We start from the raw sequence: 13,561 nt of genomic DNA, 5'->3' as shown, positions 1-13,561 counted from the left end.
ATGTTATATTTCAAAAACCATCACAAATCTTGACTTTGTAACTGTTAGTTCAAAAAAAAAACTTAATAACCGTAAAAATCAATTCAACCACGTTAAAAAAAAAACTTCATCCTTAAAATCTTTTGCCGCCACCTCTCGCTATCGCCGCTTGCCGCAGACCGCCGCTGGTGACGCTAGCCTTTCGCCTACAAATCCTCTCGCCATACGCGCCTCTCGACTTGTTGCCGCTGTCATTATTAGGTCTTGGATGCGGCGAGCGGTGATCTTCGGCGAACGACGAGCGTCAGCCGTCTGCGGCGAGCGGCACTCTGCGGGGCGTACATCGGCAGACTGAGGAAGAAGATGATGTTCACGATGAAAATACGTTTTTTTCACGGTCGAAATTATAATTTATTACATCTTGAGAAAAAAGTATAATAATGTAAATTAGTTAGGACTAAAATTTAGTTTAGTAAAATGTTGGGGTTCAAAGATTGAATATCTTATGACTATTAAAAATAAAAAATAAATAAATAGAAATAACACGTGTCATGCCTTTATTTATTGATTTGAGACTGTTTTAAAACTGTCTCATGTGAGACAATAACAAAAAATTGCCCAATACTCTTTCCTTATTGGAAGGACGGAAGGTCGAGGAGGAAACTGAAACGAAAACTGTTGTGGTGGAATTTGAAAAGTAACTGACCTCTTTACCGTACAATAATAACAATAATTATTGACCATATATTTTCCAAGTCTTTTCAACTTACTTCTCCAAGAAGGAAAGAAAGGAGTCTCTCTCTTTGTCTTCCCAATAATAAGTAAAGCAACAACACTCACTTTTCTTCTGCTTCCCTCTTTCTAACGTGTATGTGCTTCTTCACTAGTACTAGTTACTTCTGATCCTGTGATTTTGATAATGGCTGCTACACCAAAAGAACATGTTGAAGAGATACGAAGGTACAAATTCTCCATTGGCGGCAAACCCAACCCTTTAACTGAGGATCTTCACCAGGCTGTCAAGAATCTCTCTGCTGAACTTTATGCTAAAGATGTGCATTTCCTCATGGAACTTATTCAGGTAAGCACTTCTTACCATATTTCTTTTAACTTTTTCATATATATATATATATATGTGTGTGTGTGTGGGTGTTATCCTGTTTTGATTTTGTAATGATGCATGCCAACAATTTTTGTTTTGTTTTTATGTTGCTTTAGAAATATTTAGACAATTCTGTTTTTTGTTTTTCTTTACCTTTTGTATTTTATGCAATGCTTGATTAAGTTGAGAGTAGATGGTCAAGCATTTTGGAAAAACAGTATGATTAAGCGCTTATCGTACTATAAGGGATCAATGCTCATTGATAAGTTAATTTGTGAAAATGTATTGAAATACGATTAAAATAGTTTATAAATAAGCTCAAAACCGCTTATAAGTATGTCATAAACTATTTACATAGAATTACTACATGTTTTCTTATGGTGTTTTTCAATAACTAGAATATGAAGATAATTTGCTGAAACTAAACTATGCCGTAGAAATTGAAGAGTGAAAATAAATGCTGAAAAATAGAACAAATTATTTGGATAAAATATTACTACCATAACCAAATAATTTCAGCTTTGGGTAAAATTCTCTAAACAGTAACCGAGTTTTCACATGATAAAAACATTTTTTAAGCTCACATCATGATGTCACAAGGATCCAGTCCTTGTAAGGGAACACATTTTTGTGCCTGATAGTTAAAAGCTGAGTATGTTTGTTGTTTCAGTAGCAGGATAAAGGTTTGAATCGTTTGATTCTCTCTGTCTATAATATATATGATGTAGCAATCTTATTATCCAATTATATTTGTTGGTAGTTGTTGATTCACTATCCTAAATATATTTGTCAACTTCCACAGAATGCTGAAGATAACCAGTACCCTGAGGGAGGGAGTCCAGCCCTTGAATTCATAATAACTTCGGAGGACATTACAGATAGCGGTGCTCCTGCCACATTGTTGATTTTTAACAATGAGAAGGGTTTCTCTCCAAGAAACATCGAATCTGTTTGCAGTGTTGGACGGTCCACGAAGAAAGACAGTAGGAGCAGTGGTTACATAGGCGAGAAAGGTACACTCTGTCATTTAGATGTGACTACAAAAATGTTCTGAACTTTAATTTCAAGAAGGACTGTTGTTAATAGTTCTTGATTTCTATGAAGATTAAATTATTTCAAACACCTTTAGATGGATTATACAAATATTCACATATCTTTGTTGAATCAGTTCGATGTCAAGATCTTTCTTCTAGTAGAGAGACTATATTGAGCTCTTATACCAAAGAAAAGAAACAAAGACTAATTTAACTAATTTAACAATGCTTTAGCAAATGTCAAATGTGACTCTAAATGAGATGAATGTAAATGTTGATGGAACCTTTTCTGTGGTTGAATTGCAGGAATTGGTTTCAAGAGTGTATTTTTGGTTACTGCTCAGCCTTACATATTTAGCAATGGATATCAGATAAGGTTCAATGAGAAGCCTTGTCCACATTGCAGTCTTGGTTATGTAGTTCCTGAATGGGTTGAGGAGAAGCCAACACTTCAAGAAATAAGACAGATATATGGCAAAGATTCCCTTCCAACCACGACCATCGTGTTGCCTCTGAAGTCGGATAAAGTCAAAGCTGTGAAGCAGCAACTCTCCAGCATTCATCCAGAAGTTCTATTATTCCTTTCCAAAATCAGACAACTCTCTGTCAGGGAACACAATAAGAATCCTAAACTGAATACGGTTGCTGCTGTCTCTATTTCAAGTGAGATTAACTTCGTGACGAGGAAGAATATGAATGCTGAGTCTTACACGCTTCATCTTTCCGCGGAGGAAAGTTCTAATTCTGGAAAGGAATGCAGCTACTACATGTGGAAGAAAAAGTTTCATGTGAGGGTGGAAAATGTAGTGGAAAGGAGAACGGGCGTGGAGGAATGGGTTATAACGCTAGCCTTCCCGAATCAGGAGAGGCTTCACAGGGGATTGAGCTCACCAGGAGTGTATGCCTTTCTTCCTACAGAGATGGCCACTAATTTCCCTTTCATAATTCAAGCAGATTTTGTCCTTGCTTCGTCACGCGAAACAATTCTCATGGATGATAAGTGGAACCAAGGTATACTTGAATGCATTCCAACGGCTTTTATGGATGCATTTAAAACACTTGTAATAGGTTCAGATGAAGCTCCCGTTTCCAGTTTGACTCAGATGTTCAGATTCCTTCCTATTGAGAGTTCTCCATATGAGAAGTTAAACCATGTCAGAGACCAAATAAAAGCAAAACTTCTTGAAGAAGCTATTGTTCCTATTGAGACATACACGAAGCAGAAGCACTTCTACAAGCCTCGCGAAGTTGGCAGGTTACTGCCTGAATTCTGGAATATTTTGAGTAAGGCTCGATCGGAACAAGTATACTTGCTTGACCTGTCTTCTCATGATGGGAGGAAAATCTTGAGTTCTGCATTTGACAGAAGCGTGTATGACCGCATACTCAATTTTTTAGAGGTGAAACCAGTCAATGTTGATTGGTATGCTAAGTGCATCCAGAGCTCTAATCTTGTAGATGGCGTGTCTGAAGAGGTTTATCTGGAGCTTCTGTTGTTTGTTACTGAAAACTGGTTAACAATGTTTAAGGACTCCAAGATGGTGAGAGTTCCTTTGATTAAATATGTTGGTCCTGATGGCAGTCTGTCCCATTTCAGTTTTTATGATTGCACACAGTGTTCAAAGAAAGTAGTCCTAGCAGATTCAAGTGAGTCATGTCCTTGCTCGTGGCTGATTGATTGGAACAAGGAATTCGCATGTTCATCCAACAAGTTTTTTGTGCCAGAAAGCACACAGGAAGCTATCTTGCAATTTTCCCAGAAGAGGACTTTGTTGGATTTGCTAGAAAATCAAGTTCATGTTAAGACTTTGAGACTGTACACTTTTGCAAATGGCCTTTGCAATTCTATTAAAAATAACAGCAAGCGCGCCATTGCATATGCTCATTTCTTGTATCACTCATTCAATAAACGTTACTTATCAAGTCGGGAGGTCGATGCTCTATGTGGTTCAATGCCCCTTGTGGACAACTATGGATCTGTGACTGAATGCAGGAATGGGGTTCTTGTACCTGCAAATGTGAGCAAATGGGCAGACTTGATTGTCACTAATCCATGGAGAAGTGAAAACTATGTTGAGCTGGGAAAGGAGTACTTGCGTTCTTCTCATTATGCAGGTCAATATACAGGTCCTGAGAAATTGATTGAATTCCTCAAAAAGCATGCTGATGCTTCTGACATACCCTACATTTCTCCTCCTAATGCTGGATTCTCTGCCGTAGAGACACCTCTAACGAAAGATAACGCCTTTTTGCTTTTGGATTGGATTCGAAACCTGAAGTCTAGAGGAGTGCAGCTGCCACAAAGGTTCTTGAAATGTATAAAAGAAGGGAGCTGGCTTAGAGTTACAGCCAATGGATGCAGGCCTCCTTCCAAGTCATTCTTAATTCGCTCATCGTTGGGACAGCTTCTGCAAAGTGGTTCCGTTCTTGTTGACCTTCCTCTGATCGATGAGAGCTTCTACGGGGAAAGATTAAAAGGTTATGACGAGGAGTTGAAAACAGTTGGGGTAATGTTCAGTTACGACGAAGCATGTGAATTCATTGGAAAGGAACTAATGACTCGTGCAGCTACTTTCACTTTAAGCAAGAGCCATGTTGTTTTAATGCTCAAGTTCATTCAGTATGTCAGGAAAAATTTTCTGCCTCTAAACAAATTTGTCAACAGTGTAAGAGAGGGAAGTTGGCTGAAGACTTCTCATGGTCTTAGGTCTCCTGTGGGATCTGTATTGTATGATTCAGAATGGGAAGTGGCATCACAAATTAGTGATATCCCTTTCATTGACCAGTCTTATATTGGTGATGAAATATTTGATTTCAGAGAGGAACTCAAGTTGTTGGGTGTGATAGCTGGCTTCACTGGAAATTACCAAGTTGTAGTTGATCATTTAAGATCTCCTTCAAATCTGGTTCATTTGTCAGCTAATGCTGTACTCCTGATAATGCAATGCGTCAGGTCCTTGCATACTCCTAGTAAACTCTTGAATTCACTGAAGGGAACAAATTGCTTGAAGACCAACCTGGGTTATAAAAAACCAAGTGAATGTTTCTGGTATGACCCTGTGTGGGGCTGCATCTTTGAGGTGTTTGATGATGTTCCTGTGATTGATCATAAGTTCTATGGTGAGAAGATTTTCACTTACAAACATGAATTGAAGCAAATAGGGGTGGTTGTTGATTTTGAAGATGCTATTGATAAGTTTGCTCCTCTTTTCAAACAAAGGGTTTCGAAAAATTCATTTAATCCACAGCATGTCAGGTCATTTCTCTCTTGTTGCAAGAAGCTGAAGGCAACTGAATACAAATTTCCTTCTGATTTCTCACTCATTATACGACAGCAGAAGTGGTTGCAGACAAGGCTTGGTGATTATAGGGACGCAAGACAGTGCATTTTATATGGTCCAGAGTGGAAATCTATCTCTTCAATAACTCTTCTCCCTTTCATTAATGACAGTGACAATTGCTATGGCATGGGAATACATGAGTACAAGGAAGAGCTGAAGAGTTTTGGTGTTGTTACTGAATTGAAAGGTGGTCTGCAATTTGTGCCTAAATATCTGAAATTCCCCTCAGACCCCTCCACCATTACTCCTGAAAGCGTATTTTCTTTTCTGGAGTGCATCCGACTTCTAATGCAAGAGAAGAAGCTTGTCGTTGAAGATGATCTCACAAAAAGATTGTCCAGAAATTGGTTAAAGACTCATGCTGGTTATCATCCTCCTGATAAGTGTTTGCTGTTTAATTCTAAATGGGATTTGTACCTGAAGCCCAGTGACGGTCCTTTCATTGATGAGAATTTTTATGGACCTAAAATTGCATCTTACAGCAAAGAACTCAATGAAATAGGAGTTATTGTTGAAGTAGAGAAAGGATGCAACCTGGTTGCTAGTCACCTGGACTTTCTCTCTGATTATGAAACCATTGTAAAGATATATCTGTACTTGAACCAACAGAGCTGGAAACCTGAGGATAAAGCGGCCAAAAATGTGTGGATTCCAGATGGAATCAAAGGTGGAAAGTGGGTCAATTCTGAAGAATGCATCATACATGACCCGGATAATCTTTTTGGTTCCAAGTTTCATGTTCTTGAAGGCATATATGATAAGAAGATTCTTCCTTTCTTCTCCTTTGCCATTGAAGTCAGGAACAAGCCCTCACTTGACGATTATGTTGCCCTTTGGAATGATTGGGAGAGTTCTGTGGAACAGTTGCCATTTGACAAGTGTACAATGTTCTGGATGTTTATCTTGAAGCATTTGAGCTTACATCCAGAGAAGAAGCTTTCTGAAAGCTTGAAGAAACTTCCTGCAGCATCAGGCAACAATGAAATATTTTTATTGGATAAAGAGGATGTTTTTATTCCTGATAACCTTCACCTGAAGAAGATTTTTGAGGATGAAACGGTTTTCGCTTGGTATCCTCAGCAGAACCCGGTGCCATCATCGAGGTCTAAATTGTTTGATATTTACAGAAAAATTGGTGTTCGAAATATCTCTGAATCTCTGCAGAAAGAAGAATCATCATTTCTGAATGAGGTTGAGCTCCAGCAGGTTGATCCAAATACTATTTTCAATGTGAAGGGACTTGTTACACTTATTCTTGGTTTTCTTGCTTGCTCTAGCCTACAAATGGAACCAGAAAAGAGACATGAAGCTGTTAAAGGTCTTTTAAACCTGAGTTTCCTTGAGACATTGGAACCAATCACTGTGAGCTATAGTTTGTCACTATCTTCAGGTGACGTGATTACCAAGAAAGCGAACAGAATGGTGCGCTGGGAAAGGCAAGGCTCCAAGTTTTTCACCCACAAGAAGAATGGGCTTTCTGGGAATTCACTGAAATATGCTACTTATTTCTCTGAAGCAGTATCCGAGGGTGTTCTGCGTGAGAATCTTGAACACATTCCTGAACTCTGTGAGCTCATCAAGTTGGGTTTTGTGCTGAAATTTGAGAAAGAAGAAATTGAATTTCTGATGGAGTCCAAGAATCTGCAGATTTCATGTGAGGATGAGGAGTTCCTAAGTTCTGCATTCCCATCTGAATAAGTCTACTGCATAGATCTTAAGCTTTACTTGTTACTCTAATCTATGTTTTGAGTTTGCTTGTTTTATTTGCTTTTGATTTCCCTTGTCAGTGGTTTGTGATCATTTAATGATGGAATTATGAGTCTATGACTTGTTAGTACTTTGATTTTCTAATTGAATTACTCAAGTACTAGTCTATGACTATGATATCTTTGCTTTCCTTAAATTACTTTTATCTGACTTGACAGCAGCTTGTGGTCTCTGACTTGGAATCTCACGTATGAAAGTGGTTTCCACAATTCCATTTGGGAAACTTTTCTAGTAGAAATTTTCATATTTACATAAAATTAATGTAACAATAAAAAAAATGCCTGAGTACAGTAAAAAAAAAAAAAAAGGGTTACCAACCCATTAAGAAAATGAATATAAATTATAGAGTAAAATACACTCACCCCTCTTAGTCCCCTCTTGGTTTGTGAGAATAACGCTTAACTCTATTTTTTTTTTCGAAAACAAAAGCATAGATTAATATTGATAAAAAGTTAGAGAATAACCTCTACAAGAAAGAAGAGAAAGCACCAGACCCACCTCTAAAACAAGTCTTCCCCAAAAAAAAATAAACAAGAAAGCCCCAATCTCTAACAAGAAGGATGTACAGCAACAAACCAAAAAGGGTGACCTCTTGCCTATTGTCTCATTTGAGACAGTTTCAAAACAGTCTCAAATGCAATAAATAAAGGCATGACACGTGTTAATTCTATTTTTTTTATTTTTAGTAGTAACTAGATATTCAATCTTTTAACACCAACATTTTACTAAACTAAATTTTAGTCCCAACTAATCTACATTATTATACTTTCTTCTCAAGATATCATAAATTATGATTTAACCCATAACATTTATCAAATTATATTTTAAATCTTCAGCAATCAATATTTTATGTTGTATTTCAAAAACTATCACAAATCTTGACTTTGTAACCGTTAGTTAAAAAAAAAACTTAATAACCGTAAAAATCAATTCAACCACGTTAAAAAAAAAAGAAACTTCATCCTTAAAATCTTTTGCCGCCACCTCTCGCCATCACCGCTTGCCGTAGACCGCCGCCGGTGACGCTAGCCTTTCGCCTACAAATCCTCTCGCCATATGCGCCGCTCGACTTGTTGCCGCCGTCATTATTAGGTCTTGGATGTGGCGAGCGGTGATCTTTGTAAGACCCAGGATTTTAGAATTAAAATAAATTAATTAATTTCCACCTCACGCATAGGATTCTGTTTAAGCGTGAGAGGAACTCGACTTTTGTTTGATGTTCGGATTAGTATAATGAGAAAGAAATTTCAGGGAATGACTAAGAATAGTTCTATAGTCGCTATAGGTTATAACACGAGTCTTATTCACTTCCGCCTTAGGGCAAAAACGTTAGTAAATGGTTAATCTGCTCTTAAAGCACTGTAGAAACGATATTCAAAAATATTCAGAGGAATATAAGAATTCCTCTTATTCCTTTCCTTGAAAAGTGTTTTGACACGAAACCCTGGACTGTACGAACGACCGATTTCAATTCTCGGAAGTTTGCCGAAACTGAATCCCTGATAGCTCAAGAACCTTAAAGTAAACTGTCGATGAAGACTTTTTCTATTCGGAGCTTCAAATGAAGATTCCACACGCGTACACCCATTTCTTTCGATGTTTTCGACCTTTCTTCAGAAGGAAGTTTTCTCTTCCGACATCAATTACAAAAAGTAACTTTTCGGGTTAAATCGATTAACACCGTTAGTGAATCGTTTGCTTAAATTCCAAGAAACCTGTTTCGAGTTCTGAAATTCTGTCGTCGGATTCTATCTTATAATTCGCAGAGTAATGTGCAGGAAAAATCGGAATCACGAAATATTCATTTTCCCGCGTTTTCCATTTTCTATAAATAGCTTGAAAAATCAAAAAAAAATTATCATCACCACCAACACACACACACGACCGAGAGCTTGAGGAGGAAGGAGGGGAGAATTGATTTTCGCTGATTCTTGTCTGATCGTCACTCTGTTCGTTGCAACGCGTAGGCCTCGAGGTTCGCAACTTCCATGCACAACTTCTACTCACGAAGGTAAGGGTAACTCAGTTTTAGCGCGTCTTTGAGTCTTGCATGTTTTTATCGCACTGCATGCGTTTGAGATGAAGGTGTTTAATTTGATTGGCTATTAATTGAAATATTGACATGTTTTGCAATGTTGTATGCTTGCTTATGTTGAATGTTTTCTAAGGCTTGTGCCAAATGTTTTCTTGAGGCTTCAGCCGAGTGAACTTATTGAGACGTGTGTCTCCGTTTTCTGAGAGGCTTCGGCCGTTTACTGGTTCCTGTCATTGAACTGAGTTTGTAAGACCTGGATTTTCAGAACAAGCTAATTTCCGACTCACGCGTAGAATCAGTGTAAGCGTGACAGGAGTTTGATATTTGAGAAAGATTAATGAAGAAGAAAGTTCAGGAATTGCTTGAGGAATGTTGCGTAGTCATTTTAGGAATTAGAGCGAGTCGTCTGCACACCCGCCTTATGGCAAGCGTGTCCAGAATAGGCTAATTTCGCTTTAGAGCAACGTTTTAAGTGAGATTTCGAATCCTTGGAAAATTTAAAGATTTTCTTTATTTTTCCTTCGACCAGCGTTTCATTTCGGAACTCTAGACTGTACGCACGATAGTATTCACTTTTCGGAAGTCCGACGACGCTAATTTCCTTGCTTCGAAACCCTAGATTCGAGCGATGGATGAAGACTTTTTCTATTCGGGAATTCTAACGAAGTTTCCGTCCGCGTTGCCAGATTTGTTTCGACATTTCCAATCTTTCTTCAGAAGGAAGTTTTGTCGTCTGAGCATCATAGCAAAAAGTAGTTTAACGGGACAGATTAACTTACACCGCCTTTGGGATTTTAGATATCGTTTTTCCCAAATCATAGATAATTGTTTTGAGTTCTGGAATTCTGACGCCAGAATCTCTCTTAGAATTCCTCGGTGGACGTGCTGCAAAAATCGGAATCGCGAAATTTTCATTTTCCCGCGATTTCACCTGCCTATAAATAGCTCGAAAAAGCAAAATCTCTTCATTCTCACCCATTCAAGGCCGCGAGCAAGGAGAGAGGAGGAGAGGAGAAATTTTCGCGAAAACTTGACCAATCTTCGTGCAGTTCGTCCCTACTTCTAGGTATTGAGGTAACTAGCATGAATCCTACCTCTGTTTACTGTTTCTGTTGCGTTTCTGAAGTCGTTTCTGTGCTCACAGTTTTGAGCTTTTTCTAAAATTGTCCGATTTCCTTGATTTCTTGGTTGGGTTATGTTCCTTATGTTCCCATGAGTCTAAAACCTCTGTCAGTAATCGCCGATTGCGATTCAGTTGTCCAAGATCTGAAAAATTGATTCAAAACCCCATTAGTCGCACATTTCGAAACTTTATTGTCGAAAAGCTGTAATCTGACTTCGTGCCTTTAGGATTTGTTGTCACGGATGTCATGAGGATCAATGCTGTCAAATTTGTTTTCCGAACTGATAACTTTGAAGTTTTGAGCCTTTATTTTGGACCAAAATGCCCCTGGATAGTCGTATTTCGACCCGATTGTCCGAAAATTGTTCCGACAATTTCTTTGCCTTAGTTTTACCCTAAAACTACCTTGTGAATTGATTTAGATCGAAGAAAAAGTTCGAAAACCCTATTTTCCATAGTGGCCGAAACCTAATTGCTTGGGTACCGTGTCCAAAAATAATTTTTGGGTCTCTATGACCTGAGCCATTGCGTAGCTCTTTCAATTGTCGAAATTTTGGCGCCGGTTTCGTGTCATTCTGAGTTCTGTAGCTCGAGTTATGCTCGTTTTAGCGAACGAAGTCTCCGTTGTCAATTTGTGCCTAAATAGGAACTCTGAAGCTTTAGAGGCTTTCTTTACGATTTCGATTAGTATTAGTAGATCGTGTTGCTCCTAGTGAAGCTTGTGTTGATGATTGTGTTTTCTTTGTTCTAGGTTCGCAATTTCCATGCCCAACTTCTACTCACGAAGGTAAGGGTAACTCGGTTTTAGAGCGTCTTTGAGTCTTGCATGCTTTTATCGCACTGCCTGTGTTTGAGATGAAGATGTTTATATTGATTGGCAGATGATTATGATTATTATGCTGAATTCGGAAAATGTTTTCTGAGAGGCTTCGGCCGTTTACTGGTTTCTGTCGTTACTGCTTCCTAGTGGATGGAACATGTGGTTACTTTGGATTGGTCCTTGGGTGGGCTTTGTTATTGTCTGACTTGGCATATAGGGCTTGAGTCAAGTGGCGATGAGGAGGTGTGTCCTATCATTGTCCCATCTTGCGAGATGCTAAGTGGCGATCAGGAGGTGTGTCCTATGATTGTCCCGTCTTGTGTGACGTTAAGTGGCGATTAGGAGGTGTGTCCTATGATTGTCCCGTCATGTATGACGTTATAAGTGGCGATGAGGAGGTGTGTCCTATCATTGTCCCGTCTTGAGAGACGATATTGATCGATCCATTTTGTTAGCAGCATATAGTTGCATTATAGGGAACTAACACCTGACCCTATGTTGTTGGATTTTCGTATCGGTTTATTGATATCTGATTTGATGTTACATTGTTGAGGTTATTATTATCTGAGTCCGATTTATGTTTAAGTTGTTGATATATGAGTTGAGTTATGTTGCTAGTTATTTACCATGCCAGGTAATTAAATTCGAACAACATGATTTTTCTCTTTTATACATGGTAATTGCATGGAGTTAACCCTTTCTATTTGCTACTTGTTGTTTGGGCGCTTAACGCTATTAGGCGATGGAGATCCTTCCGCCGAGGCATAGCTACTCGAGTTGGAGATCGAGTTGTAAGCGGTGGAGTAGAGGTATGAGAAGCAGCTTTGCTTCTCTTCTTGTGGATTATGTTGGAGTCTCTTTTACTTTATGAGAACTCTGTTATTAAAGTCTTGCTTCCGCCACTGTTAAAGTGCGCATGTTTATTCTGAACCTTACTTATGGTATTGTAAACTATTATTACTGTATATCGGGAAACAAGTTATCTAAATAAAGTTATGGTATGTTTCCAACCTTTTAGCCGAAGTGTTTAGTTGTTTTACAGAAAAAAAATTCCCTTGGTTTTAGGGATTGCAGATTGGTCCTTAGACTTTGTTAGGTTACTAATGTGACTCCTCAGTTGAGAAATTGGGGTGTTACAGAGTTGGTATGTAATTGAATTGATTTATGTTGGTTGATAATATGAATAACATGTGGTTATCCTGATTTGATTATTGAATTTGAGATTGTTGTTTGAGTGACTACTGAGTTGGATGAGATGTTTTGGTTTGCTTGAAGTGACAGTGGAGTGGATATTTTCACACGACTGTCCCGTCTTTCGAGGCGTTATCAAGTGGTAGTGGAGTGGATATTTTCACATGATTATCCCGTCCTTCGAGGCGTTACTTAGTGACAGTGGAGTGGATATTTTCACAGGACTGTCCCGTCTTGCAAGACGTTATCAAGTGGTAGTGGAGTGGATATTTTCACATGACTATCCCGTCCTTCGAGGCGTTACTTAGTGACAGTGGAGTGAATATTTTCACAGGACTGTCCCGTCTTGCGAAACGTTATCAAGTGGCAGTGGAGTGGATGTTTTCACATGACTGTCCCGTCCTTTGAGGCGTTATCAAGTGGTAGTGGAGTAGATATTTTCATATGACTATCCCGTCCTTTGAGGCGTTACTTAGTGACAGTGGAGTGAATATTTTCACAGGACTGTCCCGTCTTGCGAGACGTTATTGTTTGATTGATATTGTTGAGGATTGTCGATACCTGATTTGATGTTATATTGTTGAGGATTATTGATATCTGATTTGATATTATATTGTTGAGGATTATTGATATCTGATTTGTTGTTATATTTTTTAGGATTATTGATATCTGATTTGTTGTTATATTGTTGAGGATTATTGATATCTGATTTGTCGTTATAATGTTGAGGATTGTTGATATCTGATTTGATGTTATATTGTTGAAGTTATTGTTATCTGAATTAACCTATGTTGTTAAGTCATTGATTCCTGAGTTAGTTTATGATGTTAAGTTTTGTTGGTATCTGTTATAAAACCATATCGTTGATTTTGCTGATATGTTTAATTATGTTTAAATATATGATTCAATTTCATGATCGATAGGATGAGTTGTCATCTATCCTGAATTAAATTGGTAGCTTACTTACCATGGCATGTATTAGATTTGAATAACATGCTTTTCTCTTTATTATATGGTAATTGCATGGAGTTAACCCTTTCTATTTGCTACTTGTTGTTTGGGCGTTTAACGCTATTAGGCGATGGAGAGCCTTCCGCTGAAGCTTAGCTGTTCGAGTTGGAGACCGTGATTGTGGGCGGTCGAGTAAAGGTGGATGGAGCAGTTTGCTT

At 38.3% G+C, this 13,561-nt stretch overlaps 1 protein-coding gene across 1 annotated transcript; it reads left to right on the top strand.

Annotated features, from left to right (window-relative positions):
• Positions 1-883: 883 nt before the first annotated feature.
• On the top strand, positions 884-7,205 carry LOC130728251 (uncharacterized). Its single transcript, XM_057579645.1, has 3 exons — positions 884-1,060; positions 1,884-2,094; positions 2,422-7,205. Exons 1-3 carry the CDS (start codon positions 899-901, stop codon positions 7,152-7,154), a joined length of 5,106 nt encoding a protein of 1,701 aa, XP_057435628.1. The 5' UTR covers positions 884-898; the 3' UTR covers positions 7,155-7,205.
• The last annotated feature ends 6,356 nt before the right edge of the window (positions 7,206-13,561 follow it).

Source organism: Lotus japonicus, chromosome 1 (genome assembly GCF_012489685.1).
Source record: "Lotus japonicus ecotype B-129 chromosome 1, LjGifu_v1.2".
Taxonomy (NCBI): Eukaryota; Viridiplantae; Streptophyta; class Magnoliopsida; order Fabales; family Fabaceae; genus Lotus; species Lotus japonicus.
Note: the sequence above shows the minus strand (reverse complement) of the source record. Positions and strands in the feature narration are given on the sequence as shown.